Source organism: Trichoderma ghanense (assembly GCF_004382785.1).
Source record: "Trichoderma ghanense strain CCMA-1212 chromosome Unknown scaffold_2, whole genome shotgun sequence".
Classification (NCBI taxonomy): Eukaryota; Fungi; Ascomycota; class Sordariomycetes; order Hypocreales; family Hypocreaceae; genus Trichoderma; species Trichoderma ghanense.
Window position 1 is genome coordinate 545,523 of NW_027395665.1, and position 20,758 is coordinate 566,280.

The window sequence follows — 20,758 nt, forward strand, 5'->3', positions numbered from 1 at the left end:
TTATTTTTCCATGTCTTTTCTGTTTCCCGCCTGAGTAAGTAAGTAAAAGATACAAAGACCAAAACGCCGTCGCTCCAAAACAAAAAAAAAAAAAAAAAAAAAAAAAAAAAAAAAAAGCATACAGCAAGTGCTCAGTTGGTAGTAGACCCTTCCCCTCAGCGGCCAATGGCTGCATCGTGACGATGCGGCTCCCATAGAGCACCTTGCGCCTCGAACCTTTCCAAGCTCTCATCAACCCCATCAGACTCCATAACGTGTCGATGCCCCCTTTCCAACTTCGACCATCAAGCCCCAAGCCCTCCGGCTTATATCGCCGTCGGGGCAGCGTCTTTCCTCCAGCCCTTGCTCCGCATGTTCATCTCGATAGCCTGCCAAATGTGCTCGACAACCTCCTTGTCCCTGAACCGAGACGCGACGTCGTCCTCGCCTCGCCATCGGTCCACGCTCGTGCTCACGACGCGGTGGCCCCAGCCACGGATGTTATCCGGCGGCTGGTCGCCTCTCCATCCCACAAACACGCCCATGGTGTGCTTGAAGAGCTCATTGGGATTGCTCCACTTGTAGTTCTTGAACTGCCACGTCTGGCCCGTCGTAAACACCGCAACCACGCGGTTCCAGTATTCGGGCTTGAACTGCTCCGAGCCCTCAACCAGAATGAAGCGCATGGGCCGGTTGGGGTCGATGCTGGGAATGATGCGCTGGACGTGGAGCATCGAGGCCGTGGACGCTCCGGCATCAGGGGGCACAAACTTGCCGTCCTCGAGAAAGGAGCGCGCATTGGACATGCGCAGGAGTGACGAGGCGGATGGAGAGAGCAGGATGATGGGATCGGGACGGCGGGCCGGGCCCTTTTGGTTGATGGAGAGGGATTGGGTTGCGCCAAGCGTGGAAGATGACTGTGACTTTTTCTGGACAAAGGGGAGGGCGAGTTTTCGGACGTGAGAAAAGTCCTAGAGCACCGTCAGCAGAGGGACCAAGAAACCGGAAACGCACAAGTATATCGCGTAAGGGAAACCCCGTCTGCAGTTCCAGTTGCACTTACCGTCGGCTTGATGCCCCTCAGGATCGTGTTCCGGTCACCCATCCGCCGCTCCCCATCATACACGCTCGCCAGCCGCGGGTCAATCGTCCCCTTTCCGGACCGAGCCTGGGCAGCCAGCGCCGCAGCGCCCGTCTTGGAAGAGGCAGCCGCTCCCGCCGCCGCCGCGCCCGCGTCCCCAGCCAGCGGCTTGATGTACTCGCTCTCCTCGCTGGCGCCCTCGAGCCAGGTGATGAGGTCCAGCCGCTCGATGAAGCCCAGGTTCTGCACCTTGGCGCTGGACCCGGCGGCGGCAAGATCCTCGTTCAGCCTCGTCGCCGCGGCGTTGTACTCGGGGATGGCCAGCTCGCGGTTGAGCCAGGCGAAGTAGATGCTGCGCAGGTCGACGGGCTTGTCGCTCGAGATGAAGCGCGTGGGCGAGTCTATGGGCAGGGCCAGCGACAGCGCTGTGAACTGCAGGTGCGTGGCCTGCGAGAGGGGGACCTCGGGCGCCGAGGCATCGTCGGACGCGCTGGGGACGAAGGACTGGCCGCTCGAGATGGATTGGCGGAGGACGAGGAGGGGGTCGTGGTCGGTGGGCGCCATGATGGAGAGGTTGAGGCGCGCGGGAAGGGGATTGAAAGCGCTGGGAGTGAGAGAACAGCTCGGGTGGGAGAATTGGGGATAGCGAGGATTCGTGAGGAGCGAGGTTTGAGCTTCGATTGATTGGTTTGATGCGCTATAATTGAGAAGAAAAGCCCGCCGATGATGAGCCTTGAGTCGTCGCGATGGGTTGTGGGAGTGGATTGTTGGTACAGCGAGGTTGAACGCAGCAAGGCTGAGGGAGGCTAAAAAGCTGCAGTGCCGCGTCGGCCAATCAGGCTGAGGCTCAGTGCTCGGCACCGCCAGCTGAAACTTTGTACCTACGAGAAACGCTGCAAAATGTCACTCGAAACTAAATTGTCGCTTTTGACACCGAACTGATGGCGAAATGTAACGATATGTAGTTTCTACTCTTGAATTTGCACGATAATGCATCTTTGCTTCTTCCCACTGCAGCGCTCCGAGCGTGTTCTTACATTGACTGGAACCGATCCCACAAGTCCAAGCTTCTAAGCAGCATCAAACAACTCCGTCCCTTCGAGGTAACCCGTGCAGGCCCGATGAACCAGATAAAACATGAAAATAGAGCACAAAGGAAAAAGACAAACAAAAGGTCGTCGAGAAATCTTTACACGTAATGCTCCGTAGGAACCCCCCAAACGCCGGTACAGCCCATGCCTTGGTTTTCCTCTTCCTTTATATTCCAAAAACAAGCTTCATGCGTTCGTAAGTGTAGAAACTCACCGCCGCCAGCGGTATCACCTTGACATAGCCAATCGTGAGGCCGACGAAGAAGCCGCGGATCCCTCGCTCCCGGAAGATCATAGCCGCCGTCTCTCCGACTCGCAGCCTTCGGCCATCGCCAACAGCGCCGCCCACCTGCATGCGTCGTCGGACCACCTCGAGGGGGTATGAGCTTGTCTGGGAGATCATGCCGGCGACGCCTCCGGCCGTGAGCTCGGCCCAGGACCGGAGCGGCGCGGCCTTTCCTTCTGGATGGTTCTTCTTCTTCGGCAGAGTCGTATACTGGGCGATGGAAGGGTGGCGTAGTAGGTCGGACATGGTGTCGTGAGTGAGGAAAGACACGCCAGCATACGGCAGCATGCCCAGCATGGTGGGAGCAAATCCTCGGTAGAAATTCACCAAGCCGACGCGCGGCGCAACAGACTCGACGGCAGCGGCCGCAGAGTCCACGACTGTCGCAACGCCCGGTGCGTTTGGCAGTTTCGGAGTCCGGGTTTTCTCGATGGGGTGCTCGTTATAGATTTGACGGCATATTGATGTCAGCGAGGAGCGGCCATCGCGCCTGGTTTCGAAAGCGAGACGCACTCGCACCACTTCTAGGGGGTATGTGAAGAATACAGAGGTCACGCCTGCAAGACTGCCGCTGATGAGTCGTCGGAATGGCGTTTCGTGGTGCTTGTCGGGAATGATGAAGGAGCGGATCTGCTCGTAGGCGAGGAACTTGATGCCGGCATAGGGGAAGATTCTCAGAAGGGTAGCCGAGTGGCCCCTGAACAGCCCTCTGACGCCCTCCGAAAGGTATATGTCTTTCATCGCGGAAGCGACGCCAAACGAGGAGCCCGTGTATTTTGCGAACTGGGGGTTGCTGGTCTGGAAGAGGATCTTGACGCGATCAAGGGGCGCCACCGTCGTCTTGGCCTGTCCGGGAAGTAGTTAGCACACAATGCCTTGCATCGCTCGATGGCCGCCCTGAATGCGACGCCAAGCACCGCCTGTCGACCTGTAGCTCTTGTCGCCTGGGAGAATCACTCACAGCGCATCCCGCGATACCCCCGGCGACACCGGATCTCCAGACGTAGTCCCACGAGCGAGTCTTTGCGCGCGACGTCAGATCCACGTCGTTTGTAGGGGGGACAGCAGCGTCTATCCTCCCGGGAGCAGCAGTCGAAGCTGCAGCGCCGGCAACGGCCGCGCCATGCTGTCGAGCCTTGTCGCGTGCTATGTCGGCCATCGAGCCATGGTCCGCATAGGCGGATGGCATAGCGGCGCAGTGGCGGGAGGTTTTGCGACAGTTTTCGGATTTGTTTTCGGTTCTATGGAAGAGACATGCCCGCAGAAGTTCGAATGAGAGGCTGATGTCGCTGTATCTGAATAAGGCCAAAGGGCAGAAGAAGTGAAATGCAGGAGAAGAAGCGACAGAAGACAAAAGAAACAGGTATTATCGTTCAACACGAGGCCGACCTGCGCTGCTTAGGGGGGGTTAGAGAATCCAATGCTTGTCTGGACCAAGAAAAGAAAAGAAACTCGCCCGGCACAGCAAATCGGTACTACCCCGAAAGAGACGTCATGCGCCCGTGGGCGATTAGGGGTACCTGTGCGGTACCTGCGAGGGCGCACGTCACATGCCCGCGTGCCCTGCCCGGCCCGGGGCTCTTTAGGGGTTCCCCCGAGGTCACTCTGGCGGGGAGCTTTTCAGGGCCGTGGGGTCTCCGGACCGCTGGAGATAAAAAGCTGGAGAGCCGAGCCGAGAAATACCGAGTTGAAGAGCCGCTGTGCCGCGGGCAGCCATTCGCGGGTCTTTTGTTTGTCAGTATATTGGGGCAAGAAATGGGGACCGTAGAGCCGTTGTAAGTTGAATGATTGAATTCAGAGGTAGGATATTTGAAAGGTAGGTATGTAGGGTGCAAAGGCAGGTCGGTATCGAGGAAGTCCAAGACGGCCAATCACATGCCAATCGCAGCGATGATGTAAATGTGCATTCGAGATCTGGTGATGGGATAGAATGGACTGTAAGCCAGGGCAATCTTACCTACACTTGCCAGCACTCATAACGCTCTAGAAGGACTTGCCTTGCATTGAGAACAGAGTGACTGGTATAAGAAATATACCAAATAATCAAAGCGAGGCGGCATCTCTCGAAACAGCTGTCAAGGAGCAATACATGCATCCAGTAGTGTCAAACTCCAGGAAGGAGGATCAGCAACGGCAATCAAAAGAGTCCAAGAGAGACACCTTGGAAGAACATTCCTAAGATGGTGATCTGACAGAATGGGTGAAAGAGCAGCGTCTCGCCTTGGCTCCTCTTGGAGCATTTGCATTGTGTCCTGACCGTGATTCAAGGCCATCCATCACCTGGCGAGTTCGGTCATATCTGTTTGTAGTCTAGAGATAACCATACTCCACATACAGAGTTTGTGATTAAAAGAAAATTGCTTGCAGTTAGAGACACATATCAGATATTATAACTCGCTGCCCATATAGGTACCCGTCATAGCTTGGGGGCAGCTTGCGCAAGGTCTTCCGATTGACCTGAGCGCATATCTCACATGTACCGGACCCCGATTTTATTCATCAGCCGCCTCAGTCTCTTGGAGATGATGTTGGTTCAGCGCACATCATATCCTATTCCAGAAGTGAGCCAGGTGTTCCCGTCTTCTTCCACCCTTCTCTGAGCGGAGGCAGTAATAGCAGCGGCCACACAAGCTGTCGTGCCCAAATGTCCAAAGCTATGGATGGAAGGTACTTTGGTAACATCAAATGTAAGCTACAGATAGGGTTGTATATAAGTTAGTAAAGCACTTAATCTCCCCAAGGCTTCATCCGATACCATGTCTTGGCCAAATATCTCATGCCACTCTACAACCGCACTCTTCTCATCGTCAAAGAGGGACAGCTTATTGCCCTCGGGAACCTCGATGCTTCAGAAAATACGTACAGAGAGAAAATAAGATGTAAGCCATTGTCAGAGAGTATGGACCAGAGTGGCTGAGCTAGACTCGTCGAGAAGAGCCTGTCGAATGCCCCAGCTGGACGAGCTGGATTTCATGTCCAAATACTACATACATATGTACACTACCAGCCAACCCACAGATGGCCAATCCCACAATAGCAGCAGAAGATGTGACTTCACCATGAGAGCTTCAAAGGGCATCCATACGGCGAGGAATAACGTCAACAAAGGGTTGCGGATTGCGACGTTGGGATAGCAGCTTCGCCTGAGACTTGGGATTGCAAATGTTTGACTGCGTTGGCGCCATCAAAGGAGAACTCGCATATGTTGCATTGTACAAACTAGCTTCATGCTGGAATAAAGACTCTGAAAGAGAGCAACTCGCACATGATTATATACGCATATTAAAAACCCCGCCAAACGCCAAGTGCTCATCACTGCTAACCTCAAAATACCCTCAATAGCTCATCCAAGCCTTCACCAAGCACTCCATACTCGGATCCCTTCATATTATCGCCAGCACCATTGATTGAGACACAAAACCATCAAGAGACATCGCACCAGATCAAACATCACCGGTGATACTCTTATGTTTCCTAAGACCACCCACTACAAGAATACAATGCCAAGCAAAGCCTTCGGTAAGTCCACGGCCCATTGATCTCACTTACTGATCGACTTCGAGGCGACTATGCAGGCGATATGCCATTGTTCAGCCCATTTTTTTTTAGATATTTCTTGGCCCAGAGACGAGACTTGGGGCACGTTTCCCTTGGAATCGTCCGCGATATTGCAGTTCACTAGTCCGGCTACGCCCTCCCCCCCCCCAACACCCGACAACATTCGTCCTGACTACCACCTTAACAAGCTTCATCAGCTTCATCATCAACTGAAGGATAAAGGGGGCAGCAAGAATGTTCCCTCTCGCCGCTCAGGTCAACCATACACTCTTTTCAGTGTATACTCATTAGTCGCCTATTCCTTACCCCGTTTCCATCGTTGGAAGACTTCACTCGGACCGCTCGACCCTCTGTATTCAAGCCCATCCACTTGTACCAGCAGAAGAACAGAACAGCATGATAGCAAGAAGCAATTGTAGCAGCCAATCACTTCGTAAATCGTTCGCAAATGCAATCGTTCAATCTGTTCTCATTCACTCACTTAGAGGTATGACGGCAAACACCTTCAGCGGCCATCATCTCAGTCCAGAATGCCATTCCACGCCGCGTAGGCCCCCTCCAATCTCCCCCCTGACCCATTCCTACCAATCGACTCCGGCATCTATCCGGTTGCAACCTTGATGGACAACAACGTACTTTTATCAGGTAGACGCATCTAGAAGAAGCTTGCCATCACTTTCAGCGCCACATAACAACCGCTCTATCAAAGGATACCTTATCGTCAATCAAAGTGAATCTACTCGGAGATGGAAAGGGTCAGGGGTCAAGTCCCCTTCAAGCATCATCAGATCCACGACTGCTCTCTCCCAAGGTGTCAGTCGCAATACGTCTTACGACCAAAGACGACCAAAGTGCAACCCATTTCCTTCGTCTCTATCCTCGAAAGCTGTCATTTTTGTACCCATACGCACTCGAAAGGGCTACCTGTCTTGAAGTTGACACTGAGAAATTGGAAGGCCATGTTCTCGACCGCTTCCCTGACACGATGCGATCCTCTCTCGATGATCCTCTTCAGCTTGGCAGGGGAGGATGAACTAGGATCTAGGACTATCATTTCGTCAACCGATGCCATCATGAATCATGCCATTGAACCCTTGGCCACGATTCATGACGCAGCTCCTTGTACTCGTACACGATGTATGCTCTCTTGGGCAGATACTCCCCCTAATTGAGCCTTCTTACATAGACACCCTTTGAGTGATGTGCAGTTGTCGTCAAGCACCTCTGTAGTTTGTTGGCTCTCTGCTACACAAGCTGCAGTATGAGGATCCCCCGCACAACGCTAACTTGCTCAGGAGCATGAATAACAAAAACTGACAGTCTGTGCCCTCATCGGGCATCTGAATCCTACAGTACGCCGTTCTGTGATGAGCTCATATGTGGCAAAAGCAACCCTTGTCGGCAATTGCTGCGTCGTGGCTGGGGCCGCCCAATGGGTTTCTTCCTCTTTCCTGCTTGCTCCATCAAGAAAAGGAGTGGCACCTATGGACTTGTGTCATGCGCGTAGGGTACCATCACAGAGTGGCTCCGTCGCTTTTGAGCCTTGAACGGAGATGATGCCAGAGAGAGAATGGCGGCCAGAGACCCCTGGCCCATTTCGTCGGTACATACTAGTAGCACGAGTCGCAGTATATTCGTATATGGAGTAATTGTAGCACAAGGAGGAAGCGCTGGATATTTGGCATCAAGCCGCGGAGACTGTCATTGCACAGTTTCGGCCGATCGAGGCTTTACTACCGATGTTACTCGAATGCCCAGCCGAACGAGGTGGTATTGCTCCACGTACTGCTTCGTATAGGGAGACAGTAACACGACCTGTCTGTCTCTGTGTGTATTAGTGCGCGATATGACGCCCTGGTCCATGGACATCGAAACCGGGATCGTGCAGCATGAAACGTGAACCACGTTGCGAGCGATGCATTTGTCCGACCTACAAACGGAAAAGTTTCCTCAATCTCGATAAGCCTGGTACTCCCGTCTTCTGCTCGTGCACAGGTGGCCCATACCGAGTGGCACGCTGGCACTGCGAGAGGGCGTAGGAGTAGGAGTAGATGGCCAGCCATAAAGCACCGAGTCTTATAGTTGCACGTCGTGCCTCTACTGTTGTTTTGTAATACTAAAGCATCCCCGAGGCAGACCCTGTCCGGTATAACAATGGCCTAGAGCGCAGAATCAAGGAGAGCAAGGTCAGTCACCTACCTATTGCAGGACTCGCAAGCAGCGCAATGGCTCTTTTTGCCTAGTCGGAGCGTATATGCCTAGGCGCCTCGGACGACCAAGGACAGGTTATATTCGAAGTGGCACGGAATAGTAATGGTAGTCTACAGTATTCCGTAGTAGAAGATTGACCCTTGTAAGCCTGTCATGTAGGTACGGAGAACAAGGCAAGCGCAATGCGTCCTGCCGCGGCAGATCTGCGTCTGACAGCTGGTCTTGGACTGAAACGGATGCCGCAGTAGCCAGTTTGTATGCAGCTGTATTAGAGGCTCGGTTGTGAACATGCATAGCACGCTGCTGGTAGAGAGCGTCGCCAGGGCTGCATCCGAGAAGGCCAAGGCTGATTTGGAGCGAAGAGGCGACAGAGATACGTAAAGGCTGAAGCCACATCAATGTCCGAGTCTCTGAGACTTGCGCATTCTCCGACCACCCACGGAGTAGAGTGGCTTGTAATGTCGCCGGGAAAAAGCACCGAGCAAGGCCAAGGAAGCACGAGGCGTTCGAAACATGGTTCCGGACTGACCCTATGCAGCGCCAAAAGCAGAAGCAGGCGGTATAGCAAACCGGTGGTTTCGTAGTATTTGGATAGTTTCGGAGAGTTTCCAACGGCGTGCCCGGTCAAGAACAGGATTGGGCGCGTCCGAACAAGCAGCACAGTTAGTTCAACGGCAATGCTTGGGGCAGAACATGGATGTCTGTCGGCGCAAGTACTTCATACACAGATGGAGCCGTTGCAGCAAGTCCATTGACAGCCTCGAAGCCCAGGGGAGAGCTGGGCAGGCCTCCTCACTCTCCGTCTCATGCAGGACATATCGGTGTGCGAAAGCGTGCGGCGCGTCCTTGTTCTGGCAAGTGGAAGCCAGGATCACAGTGGCATAACCGCTCAAGGTGTTGAGCAGCATGGATCCGGCTGTTCCACACGAACGAGATTGGCAAGTCCGGCTTCATTCGTCACGCTTTGGCCGTGGGGAGATCTGTGTTCAGGTTCTGCGTCCAAGTTCTGCTGCAGATACGGCGAGTCGGTATGCTGGTACCGGATCCCACAGTACCAGGAGTGCCGCGCGGAGGCCATGCCATTCGGAGGACGAGGAGCTGCCAGACAAGGCGATGCTCCGTGGAATTCATTACTCCGTACCCCGTACTTGGTGCCCAGAAAAGCAAAGCGAAATCGAGCGCTCCTAGCCGAAGCCGTAGCGGCAAGTGGGCGGAGCGTCTTGTCGGGGCTAGAGGGGTCGGCGAAGTCCTGTCGAATGATTCTTCAGACACCGGAGCGAAAGAAACAGGCACAGGACAAGACCAGAAGCACCGAAATCATGGGGAAGCTCGAGCCACGCTGCGAGCTCTCCGTGTCATGCTGCTGATGTCGAATCTCCCGCCGCCTTTGCTTCAGGCCTGTACGAGTATTAGTCGTAGCGCGTTCGTACATGCTGCAAATGACGACAACGGCCACATGGCGCCTGGTGCGTCAATCGTGTTTGTAATGCGACCTCCGGAGCAAGTCCACAAGCGGCAATGCAGACGAGCATGATGGAGGCACGACTCATTCCGCCTATTGCGACGCCCCCACGTGCGAAGCCTCATGAATCTCGCATGGCTCAAAGTTGAGGCCCATGAAGGAGAAAAGAAGGAAAAGACAGATGGAGAAAAGAGCCCACATGGGAAGAAGACGAAAAGGTTGAGAATTCTCCTAGCGCCGTGGGAGCAAATCAAAGGCAGGTGGTGCCGATGGGTTCCTGCTACTATAGCTCACAGTTTGTAGTTCATCGCAGAAGGTGCGTGCCTGATAGTTTGAGTCAGGAAGGTGGGGATCTGTCACAGACAGGCATGGAGTTGATTTTATGCGGTTGCTTTCGTCGCTGCTGAGATGATATCCCAAACCTGGCGGAATTGGGCGGTCTAAGACGACCAGGAAAGCTGACGCAATCGCAGCAAATCGTACGAGTCTATATTGAAATGGGGGCCTGGTGAGAAGAACGATACTGGGACTACCTGGGATAATTAGCCCACATTCGCAACGTCTCCCCAAGGGAGTGGTGAAGGTTTACAGAGTAGAAGAGTTGTTACCTAAGGTATTACCTGATACAGTATCTAAGGAGGTGGACATGATATCTTGAGCTTGAAGCAAACATTGACGCCAGTGATGCGACTGGAAACGCCGGCCACGCACAAAGCTACTGACAGGGCGCGTCTTGTTCAGTGGAACTACACGAAGAGCGCACTCTGTCCGTGATACTTGTAGTCGTTGCACTTGCCAGCGGTAGCTGAACTGACGATCATGGATATCGACCAACACCCGCATCGCGCCAGTTCTGCAGCACTCCATTTGATGCAATACATACAGTACACCATCACCATCTCTCGCGCCGCAGCCAATGAGAGGCGTCAATCTGCCGCAATCAGGAAATGCCACTCATCCCACAGATGAAGATGAAACTTTGCATCGTCTTCTAGCGACTCCCAGCAAGCGGGTTAATTAGGCTTCTCTGGTAGTTGATAGGCGGGTACTTCACATACGGCCGTGGAACGCGCTGAAAACTGAGGCAAGCTCGTCACTAGCAAACTGCTTCGTCTTCTTCCCTGTGCCCTACTGTACGGGGCCACTGCATGGGCATTGGGCTGAGTCGAGAGCCGAGCAGGGTTTCTGCCGTGTGCTAGAGGCACCGCAAGTATCGCGTACTTTTGTTGGTCCTGTGCATAGCCATCATGGGGGCGTGGGCGTAAAAGAGTTGCAGGTTGACAAAAGGCAGCATACCTAGTAATAGAGCAGCTTTGCAACCGAGACCTGATCACCACTACGAGCCGTAGTGTAACTAGTTATTCCTGACCCGAGGTTATCACAGCTAGTGGTTATTAGGAGGCATGAAAAAGCCAAGCTTTGCCCGCCCTTTGCCTCTTTGCTTGGCCCAATCTCGTTATGCCTCTGTTTGCTCCTCTCTGCTGCAGAATTTGACTCTCCACTCGTCCGTCCTTGGTCCGAGCAGCTGCGTCGGTCGGTCGGCTTCTGGCACGGCAAAGTCCATTTGGAAGGCCTTGGAAAAGGCGAAAAGAGGGCGAACTGATTCGTTGCAGGGGGCGTGCGAACGTGGAAAGGCGAGTGTGAGTGAGTCCTGCGAAGAGGCAGGGTTGCCGGGGTTTTGGTTGGTTGGTTGGCTGGTATATTTCGCGATTTTTCTTGGGGGGGGGGAAGGTTGGATGGAGGGCGTGCATGCGCAGCACATGGCAAAGTACTCGCTACTCGGACAAGCACCCCAGGTAGAGGTGGAATCACACGAGACTGGAGCTGCACAGGAGCGGATCTCGAGTTTCTTCTGGCCCCTCGAACTGCCATTCAGGCGGCTGTATGAAGCTAGCAGATGGCGATGATCACTAATAAAAGGGACCACAACGTCTTGTGTACTTTTGCCCGTTGGACATGGGTATGCCTTGTTTAGCTGGAGAGCCGGCTGGGGAGAGCGTCATGCGAATAGTGCGGCTTTGTGAGAGCTGGATATCATGCTAACGAGCAACGGTTCGGCTTCAAGCTGCTGGGCATCGCCGTTTCAGATGAGATGCGTCAGATGGAACCCTGACACAGCGAGCACCATAAATAGAACCAACAACCGTTCGATGTCTGATCCATAATCTTCTTCAGCGCGAATTCCATGGCTACTGGAAGCCGCCCAACACTTCTAACATGATACGGCGGCCTGCAAGCGCCGTGTCGACCTTGCCTTACATGGCACTTCAACCACCGGTACAACTCGCACACAGACAGCTGCCTTCATTGCCTCGTGGCTCTAACGAGCATGAGCGTCATTGCTCACCGCCGAAAGGGGCCGGGGCATGGATGGCTCGAGGCTGTCTGTCATGCCGTGCCATTGCAGTTAGCGCTCCCGCTGTGATTGAATCGAATCAATCAATTGCAGCTTGATGTGGTATGATACCGGAGCCAGTAGGTAGATGAAACCATCGGGTGCTCCGGACGGGCTCAATCAGAGCAGCTTCAGTGCTTTCAATAGACTGACGGACGGGGATCCGATCAATGGCTCTACCATGAACGGTTGCACGTGTGTTCAAACCCGGCAAAAAAAAGCAAGGTGAACCCCAGCTCATGATGCTCTCGCTCTTGCGTTTCCGTTGCAAATGCGATCCACTGGGCAGAGGCTCGACCATTACAGTGATCAGGCCACTTCCGATAACAATGATTCACGATCCATGGGCAACTGGAGTTGGAGGGGGGAAGCAAGAAATGGAATGGAACTCGAGAACAGGACAACGGTCCGCGGCCCACAATAAGCCCAGAAAGTCTATTTATCGACACGCCATTTCGTTGTCGGCCGCGTCTTGAAAGGCGAGGCATGTCACATTTTGCCGATGCCCGAGTGATATGATTATTGATAGCCCGTGTGATATATCCATCTATCCGGCACAGGCCACGGCTTGGCTAGCACTCGGTGCATGCCGCAGGATTTTGACAAGCGGCCGTCAGCGCCGTGAGCGAATCATGCTACAGGTGCCATGTAATGAATGGTTGGCGTAATATACACAGGTAGGTACGCGGAACGGATGGGTGATTCTGTGCTCAGCAGCATGCATTTACATACAGCAGGTAGTCACAGCGAAGCTGGCAATTTGTGCCACTGTTCTGTCGTACGCACCTGGTACGCCCTGCCAGATATCCAGACATTGCATCAGATATTCTTCGTGTCCAGTGTCACGGCTGGTGGCTTGTACGAGTACTTGTGGATGATGCACATCCCCGCCCATGGGCTGGTTGTTGGATGTGCGTGCGACGAAGATCGCACGTGTCACGGCAATTGCCATGTGGCCATCTTCGGATAATAACGAGAGGGGAGCAAAGGCGAGATTCGGCCGGCAGAGCAGAAGTACGAACAGCTCGTGCTCCGTCAGGTAGCACCTGTGATGTATGAGTATCTTTGTTGAGAAGCTTGGAATCGGTTCGGCAATCCTCGACTGGGCTGTGAATGCCACCCCTACCAAGCCTACATGTAACTACATGTAAGTACTGTAGGCTTGTGTGCAAGCAATTGCTGGCAGCCAAATGCTACCGCATGCATGCATGTGCGCTCAAGCACCAGCAATACTCACCAGGTTGTTGACGGACAGCCGAAGCCCGGCAGTTCGACGAGCGCGCGTTGCTTACATGTACCTTGGACATGTTGGAAGCGAGCAGCCCTCCTTCTTCCTGCTGTGCAACCACCTCACGTTTCCGATGGCGCTGCGGGTGCCCTCTTTCGGCTGTTGTGAGCCCTTTTGCTCGCGGAGGGTGAGTCGCCTTTTCGCTGGGATGGACGTCATGAGCCGATGCTACTACTTGCGGCATCTTGAGTACGGAGCACAAGAGCAGGCAGCGGTACGATGTCCACACACAGAAAACGGTCACAGCAGCACAGCATTGAACGCAACGCCTCGCGCGCGATAGTACATGCTGCCGAGTTCAAGGTAGTACCTTGATCCATCTCATCTCATCTCGCTCAACAGAAGCAAACAAGCAGAAACGCCAACTGGTCAGCAAGCACAGAGCAAGAGCAAGAGCAGAGCCCGAACCAAGATGCAAAAGCTGAGATCCAATCGAAGCTCCCTGGCCTTGGCGCCACCGCCGATTGAACACGCCCCTCCTTTCCCCTCTTTTGGCTCCCCAGCTCCCCTAGCAGGCCGACAGGGAGTACCTCGCATTTGCATTTTGGGGTGGCTCGCTTTTCTCGCAAGGGCCCCGCCATGGCGCCTCGTGGTGCACCTTCACAAAACACGTGGCAAAATGGCGTATCCACCAGTTCAAGCCACCGCTCCCCTTTTCCCGTTCTGCCGCCCGTTACCGCTTTGTCTCCGGCAGGCGGTGTCGGGTGCAGAAATGCTCGCCTAGATACATGGTGGGTTCGAATGGAGCGCCATGACTGGCTGCATTCCTTCCATTGCCTCGTTACTGTGTTTGCGTGCAAGACTTTGCATCAAAACGGAACACTCCAAACTGACGCTACTGTATAATATAGTTTGGTGAGCAGAAGAGGGAAGACGTTAGCGCCCTTGTCCCGCCACAACTCTGCGTCATACAATCAATATCCCGGCAGTGGTCGCCCATGTCTTGAGTGACTGCAATTTCCGTTGCGGGCAACTGGTGATGCGTCTTCCGCGGAGTCTCTTTCTGATGGTATGTATTACCATGCGTTCCTGATTCTGATTCCCGCGGTTGCTTCTCATGGCTGGGTAAGCAGTGGCGCCAATGGCCAAGCGAGCATCTCCCCTCCCCCAGGGACACCTGCATTGTCAGAGCACAGCTGCCTTTAGGGAGTCTACTCCCAGCACTCTACGGTCACGAGAAGGGACTGGAAGCACAGCTGGGAGCTTGGACCGTCTCCATGTTCCCCTCACCTTGAGCGCATTCAATGTTTGCTCCCGCGCTTGGTGAAGCAGGATCCTCCTTGTCATTCAATTAGTCCAATCTAAGGTAACGCATCTGCAGCCACGGTACGTACACACACACTTCGTGCGTTATCGCGCCTCGGAGTTCCAGAATCGAGGCTACCGTTCAAGGTTCTGCGGAAAGTGGCAGGATTGTGAGATCTGCCACGTGGAGCGCGCACACGAAGCCAGGTTTTGCATCTAACGGGAGCCATGAGCGTCGTGGAAGCGCCCTAGCAGGTGCAGCATCGCGGTGGCGCCCGTCCGCCATCCACACAGATGCAGTCCTGGAGCCATTGAGAGTCGGTGAAGGCACTGCTCGTATCCACCTTCGTCAAGCCATTGTCTCAGCATCAGAGTTCTAGCTCTGCGCCACCAATTCCTTCGTCCTTGGCCAACTGGCCCCCGGCTTCGGCTCGGCTGTCGGCGCATGGCTTCTCGTTGCGCGGACCTAGACTTGGGCGATCAGAGGCACTGTCAGGTCGTACGAATGCATTTCAGCATTAGCCCAAAGTTACGACGCGGCGGCAGAGAGAATAAGCAAGCTCATGATCAGCTGCTTGGCATGCGGCCAAGCAAACGATGGTCATGGATGGCGGCTTACTGCATATTCAATTATCAGGCTCCTGCGTCTGCTCGTACCACGCGAGCGAAGCCCAGCAGAGTCCATCTCCGCCGCTCTGTCGGCCGTCAACGGGCTTATGATAGGTCAATGTTGTCGGCCGCTCGCCCATATGGCCGATGCCCGTCCCGGACGCGGCGGAGGCAAGGGTCGCATTCGACACATGACTTCTCCTTCTGGCGATGGAATTCATGCCAGATACCAGCATGCAGGTGTATGCATGCGGGCTGACAAGAATATTGAAGACGGGCAGTTACTACTCCGTGGGCCAAGGACGCTGCCGGGGCACGGAGGATTTGCATACAGCATTCAGGTCCGGAAGACGTTTGTTGGCCGCTCTGCTGCCTCGCTTCCTCGCCTCCTCTCTCGGGACGAGCCAACATATAAGGGCGTAGAGAGCTCGCGTGGCAGTTGCACGACTAGCCACTTTGGTCGACCCCGCAATGCAATCACATCACATCAGAAAGACAATCAACATCCGTGCTTTGCATACGGAGTGTTATGCGGCCCACGGGTACCGAAGTGCATCTTCTAATATCAGACATCGCCGGCTGACTAGACAACGGACCCCCGGATGTACATGCTGACATCGAGTGAATGCGTCAACAAGGAACGTGGTAACCAAAATCACGGCTCGTGGGAGAGGATCGCTGGACATCTCCCGAGGCCTTCCCCAGGTGGCAGAAGGGTTTCCCTACTAACAGCGCCAAGTGGCAAGCCAAGTGATTCCCCCTAGGCACAGCCCTCGGAAGTTGTATTCCTACTACACCACATCAGCAAGTGGCACATCAAATGACCAAACGCCAATGAAGACGAATGGCAAAGTGATCCACGGCATCCGATTGATTGTCTGGCGCCCTCTGTCGCAACAACGATGAGGCTACTGGTGGCAATCCGAGACGTGACGTCGTCCTCAATCCATATCACGGGAATGGCTACCCTACAGCCTCATGACTCCCCGAGGGATGCCCGAAGCATGCGGAGAGCGGCACTCGATGAGAGCCATCATGTCGCCCCGACAAATGCATAACATGCCATTCTTCACAAGCAGGAAGAACCATCCGAGGAGAGCCCAAAGCCCGAACCGACCAACCCCGGGCATCCCTAGCAACCTGCTAGCAGTTAGCATGACTGCCCGTCGCATTTCGAACACTCCAATAACACGAGCTCAAGCTACGCACGCCGCCTCGCCACGCTGTTTTCTGACCGATATAAGAAGCATTACAAAATGCGAAAAGACGGCCATCCATCAGCCCCGAATGGAAGAGGATTCCGTACCTCCGTACTCTCTACACGCGCCACGAGTTATCGTGTTCGGGCACGCAGAACCGGAAATGAGCACTGCCACTAAGATCTTGGCCTGGGACTCCGGGTTTCTTGGCAGATCGGCAGACAAGGAGGATCTCGTGCTTAAGGCTTAGCTAGCCTCCCTCTGGCGCAACGTGGCCAGCCGCGTGCTCTTCAGTAGGACCCCGTAATCGCATCTTACAAGTACCTCTGTACATATCTGCAGCGGCAGCGGGCTTGGCTGCCAACGCGCTGGACCGAGGCCTCAACACCCTCCTGAAACACCAGTGAGAGCAAGGGGGGCTTCGCGAAAAGGATGAATTGCCATGGCTGGCTGACTGAGTGATGGCCAAGAGAAGTAGCAGCCAACAGCGCTTGGGCTAGTCGACCAAGTGCGGCACAGGTAGGGCTGGGGCACGTCACACCGCTGCCGGATCATCATTGGATTCATCCTCCGTCATCCACCGCAGCAGCGCGAGTAATAGCACAAGTATGTGATCCAGGATGGCAGCGGTGCTTTGCATGTTGCGGATTACGAGCAGCGGTTGCTCCGGGCGCCTGGCGTATAAGTTGCTCGGGGGCCCCCTTCTTCGGAGTTGCCTAAGGGAAAGTGTGAAGCTGTCCCTGGATCAAGGAACGCGATCGTGACGCCGCCTGCTCCGTGCCTCAGCTGATTTCGTCCCTCCTTCCTGGTTGTCTCCTTGAGCACACCTGTCCCCAAGTTCCGGGCTCTGTTTCGTTTCAAGTGACCGCCTGCTCCGAAGTTCCCTAAAAACCCGTCCCTCAGCTGCCGTCCCGACAAATTTCTCTTCGCAGATCCAAGCTCGACGCCTCCGATCCATCGTCGCATTGACCTTGTGCGCACGTTCACCAGGCTTCGCCTCAAGGAGATATCCGAGCAATTTTTGTTGTTGGGGTAATGCCATCTCGTTCAGCTCCTGCTCCCTCAGAAATTGAAGCTGGAGAGTCGGAGCGAGCACGGATACCGACGACTATTTTCGGCTACCTGCCCACGGAGTATTACTGCTGCTATCTGAACGCCTCTGAGTATCCGCAGGGAGGAGACGCAGAAGGGAGAAAAGACTTACCCCGGATTTTCGCCAGCAGCCAGAAAAACCGCACTTCCTTCGCAAGCAAGAGAGCGCGTGTCGCTGGCGAATGGTCATAGAGGTGAATAATAACATCTCACCTGCTCTTGTTTTCTGTCATATCGCCATCCCAGCATCGCGAACATATCATATCACCAATTCCCCCCTAACAGCTCAAACTTGCGTCGGCTTCTAGAAGAGCCATGGATGGCATTCGCACGGACTCATGATTGGCCCGTTGCGAGCAGGAACCGGGGGCGCCTCCATGTGGCCACATGACAGCGTGAAACCGTCGGGCTAGCTTCAATGTCCATGGGGGGGTGTTTGCAAGTCTCGTACTGCATGATGAGCGAATGCTAACGCTGTGGCCGATAAGACGCGAGCCCCCCATACGATAAATCTCGACAGACCAGTGCTTACTGCACTGTACATTATCGACAGGACAGGTACGCTACGTTCCGCATCGCATGGCATTGCCGCAAGCATTGCTTGGCTGGCGCTCGCGTATCATCCTCACCTCTCCTTTTCGTCGTCCCTACACGTATCGATTGGCAAATCCGCATCGACGAACTGAAACACGGCAGAGTAGGGAGAACTGGCAGACGCAGACCGACGCATTCGGCCACAGCGAAGCCGCTCGAGCACTTGTGGCAGTCCGCTTCATCACGGCGTCACCGACTCTGCACCGCTTCCTGCCCCCAGCCCCTTCTCCAGTGCTACCGCCGAATTCGTACGGAACAGTGCTACTGGGCAGTAGCAATACCTAGCCTCGGTAGGTGGCAAAGTCCCTAAGCTTGAATCCTTTCCTGCTGTCTCCTCTCTCCTCTTCCTAGTTTGGCGCACCAACGCCTGAGTCTGCCCATTTCTGGAATGCCGCGAAAGGGCTGGCCAGTGATGGGGTCCCCTCCCTCTTGTGGGCACCATTCAGCCACTAGCTGGCTCTTGGTGACTGACCGTCCCCTTTGCTTTCCCTTGTCTCTTTTCTCCGTGAGCGGTGAAGTCGCCCAATGACGATGCGAAACAAGACATTGATGTTTATCATTTTCTGTCACATTGCGAAAACCTGCTACGAAAGCAACTGCGTGTGCTTGCTACCCTGGAAGAAGGTGCATGAACTCCCAAGTTTACTAGGAGCACGCCGTCTCTCGACGGAGGCAACTTCTGTTGCGAGTTGTCCATGTATGTCCATCCGTCCGTTGCGGCATGAGAGAGATTGAGGGAGACCTCGATCACTGGCCGTAAGGCTTCTGATGACAACTGGTGCTCCGGATAGTCACCGAATTGCCACTCGCAAATGAAGAAGGAAACTAGAAGGCGATTCGAAGCATTGAGAACAGGGAGAGACCTGGTTAGTTGCTGGGCCTCTCCAACGCTCGGACGAGAAAAGAAAAAAAAATTCTTCTTGACGCTGTTTCTGGCTATCATGGTCCATGATTCTCGTTGGCATGACACAAGTCTGCAACATTTGTCTAGCCTCTTGTGTTCGGGACATTTTCTCCTCGTCTTGCACTATTTCCAATTGGAAAAGAGCCCACTCTCCACGCCAGGACGTGTGGTACTGGGTGTCAGCCGCGTTCTTACCGCTGTGGCACAAGCACTCGTACCCAGCAGGGGTCAGCTGGCCCCCCAAACGGATCAAATGGATCAGACCTGAACCCCAATGGATTCACGGTCTTGCCAATGCTGCTAGTTGAACCAAGTTCTGTGCTATGCTAAGCAGCCAGCACGTTTTGACTTGCGGCCCGGCGCTTGGGAAGCCCGAGGTGTCGCTGCAGGGCACGCAAGTGGCGCGGACTAGCAGCGCTTGTTGGCGGTATCTGTTGCATGGGGATGTCGAGTGCCAGCGAGTGCTCTGGTCGCTTTGAACTTGGTGATGCTGCTGATGGTGATGATGAGCATGACGGGGACGATGATGCTGCTGATGCTGTGCCGTGCTTGATGCCGTTGGGACAAGTTGCTCCTTGCTGCCCGTCGCGGAGAGCCCCGGCATGTCCAAAAGGACGCCCATCATCAGCAGGTTCCTCTGCCGGTCGTCGTGCGATGTGCCTGTACGAGCCTCCGGCATGAAATTGAGCGCCTGCTGGCACTGGCCTTGTCCCTGCAACTTCGTACCCTGTACCCTCTCTACCCTCCATGCCTGTGCCACGAGCACCGCGCCATCTGCCACCCTTGGGGGGGCCCCTGTCCATGTTCCTTGGACTTCCCACAAAAACGTGGCTCCCAGTGGAGACGTGCAGAAAGTGCGACGACTCGCCGGCTTTTGCCAGCGGAAATGCATTGCGATGCAAAATGCAGCAAACGAGTCGCTTGCTTCTGGGCTCTGGGCTGCTGTCGAACCCTGCGGCCCACACGCGGCGTCGCAGGGTTCTCTTTTTTCTTCAGAGGGTTTCAAGCCCGGATTAGTGCATACCCACATGCCGCCCGCACCTGTCCAACGGCAGCAAAGTACGAGGTACATGGGCGCACACGAGGCACGGCGACGGTGCAGAGCTGCCATGCGTTCTTGGCTCTTAGTCGCGCAAGGTACCCGAGCTTGCCAACGCAGCGAAGAAGTGCGCCGTTGCGAGCATTCTGCATCTCACCAGACGGTCTAATACCGTAATCACCTCGCACGCTTCTGTGTCCTGCATTGCATGCATTCAGCCTGCATTTCCTGCATCCTGCTTCTCTGTCTGCTCTGCATCTGCCTGGCCCAGTGGCACGCATCGCAGACGCCGAATTGAAACACGGGCAAGTCCCCCATCGCCAGCCTGTCCGTCAGTCTGAGTTCGCTCCATCCTCTGTGTCCCCTCCTCATCTCGCCTGCACGTGTGTCCCGCTGCGCTGCTCCCCTAAAGAAGAAGGCCTCAACAAGCCGGTTTGAAAATGGCCTGAGCAAGGAAAAAAAAAAAAAAGGCCAAAGCAAAGCACCACTCCGTCACTTTCCATCCATCAGCTCCTCCAGGCCATTCTCGAGACCTCTCGACTCGGCTCCTGCCGGGCCTTGTTCCCTTTTTTCCTTTGCTCCTTGCCCAATCTCCCCCATCAGCCCATTTTGCCTGCGTCCTGGCTGCTGCTGCACGGGCTCTCGGAGAACTGCGCAGAGGTCAAAGTACCTTGTACGCAGACCCGCGCTAGCGACCCCCGGGCTCATGCGCTGTAGCCACTCCC

At 54.7% G+C, this 20,758-nt stretch overlaps 5 protein-coding genes across 5 annotated transcripts; all 5 read right to left on the bottom strand.

Annotated features, from left to right (window-relative positions):
• Window positions 1–305: 305 nt before the first annotated feature.
• CCMA1212_002572 (Mitochondrial carrier protein LEU5) lies at window positions 306–3,933 on the bottom strand (the record flags this gene model as incomplete). Its single annotated transcript, XM_073699952.1, has 5 exons — window positions 306–950; window positions 1,043–1,933; window positions 2,366–3,283; window positions 3,399–3,678; window positions 3,929–3,933. 5 exons carry the CDS (start codon window positions 3,931–3,933, stop codon window positions 306–308), a joined length of 2,739 nt encoding a protein of 912 aa, XP_073561075.1.
• A 3,544-nt stretch (window positions 3,934–7,477) lies between these two features.
• Window positions 7,478–8,093, bottom strand: CCMA1212_002573 (uncharacterized protein; the record flags this gene model as incomplete). The annotated part of the gene is made up of 3 exons (XM_073699953.1): window positions 7,478–7,582; window positions 7,742–7,925; window positions 8,002–8,093. Coding segments are annotated over 3 exons (381 nt in total), but the record flags the coding sequence as incomplete, so codon positions are not given.
• Window positions 8,094–9,095: 1,002 nt separating this feature from the next.
• Window positions 9,096–9,738, bottom strand: CCMA1212_002574 (uncharacterized protein; the record flags this gene model as incomplete). The annotated part of the gene is made up of 3 exons (XM_073699954.1): window positions 9,096–9,455; window positions 9,510–9,604; window positions 9,651–9,738. 3 exons carry the CDS (start codon window positions 9,736–9,738, stop codon window positions 9,096–9,098), a joined length of 543 nt encoding a protein of 180 aa, XP_073561073.1.
• A 5,484-nt stretch (window positions 9,739–15,222) lies between these two features.
• On the bottom strand, window positions 15,223–15,441 carry CCMA1212_002575 (uncharacterized protein; the record flags this gene model as incomplete). Its single annotated transcript, XM_073699955.1, has 1 exon — window positions 15,223–15,441. One exon carries the CDS (start codon window positions 15,439–15,441, stop codon window positions 15,223–15,225), a length of 219 nt encoding a protein of 72 aa, XP_073561074.1.
• Window positions 15,442–19,320: 3,879 nt separating this feature from the next.
• Window positions 19,321–19,797, bottom strand: CCMA1212_002576 (uncharacterized protein; the record flags this gene model as incomplete). Its single annotated transcript, XM_073699956.1, has 1 exon — window positions 19,321–19,797. The coding sequence occupies one exon, from the start codon at window positions 19,795–19,797 to the stop codon at window positions 19,321–19,323; it is 477 nt and encodes a 158-aa protein (XP_073561071.1).
• Window positions 19,798–20,758: the final 961 nt, after the last annotated feature.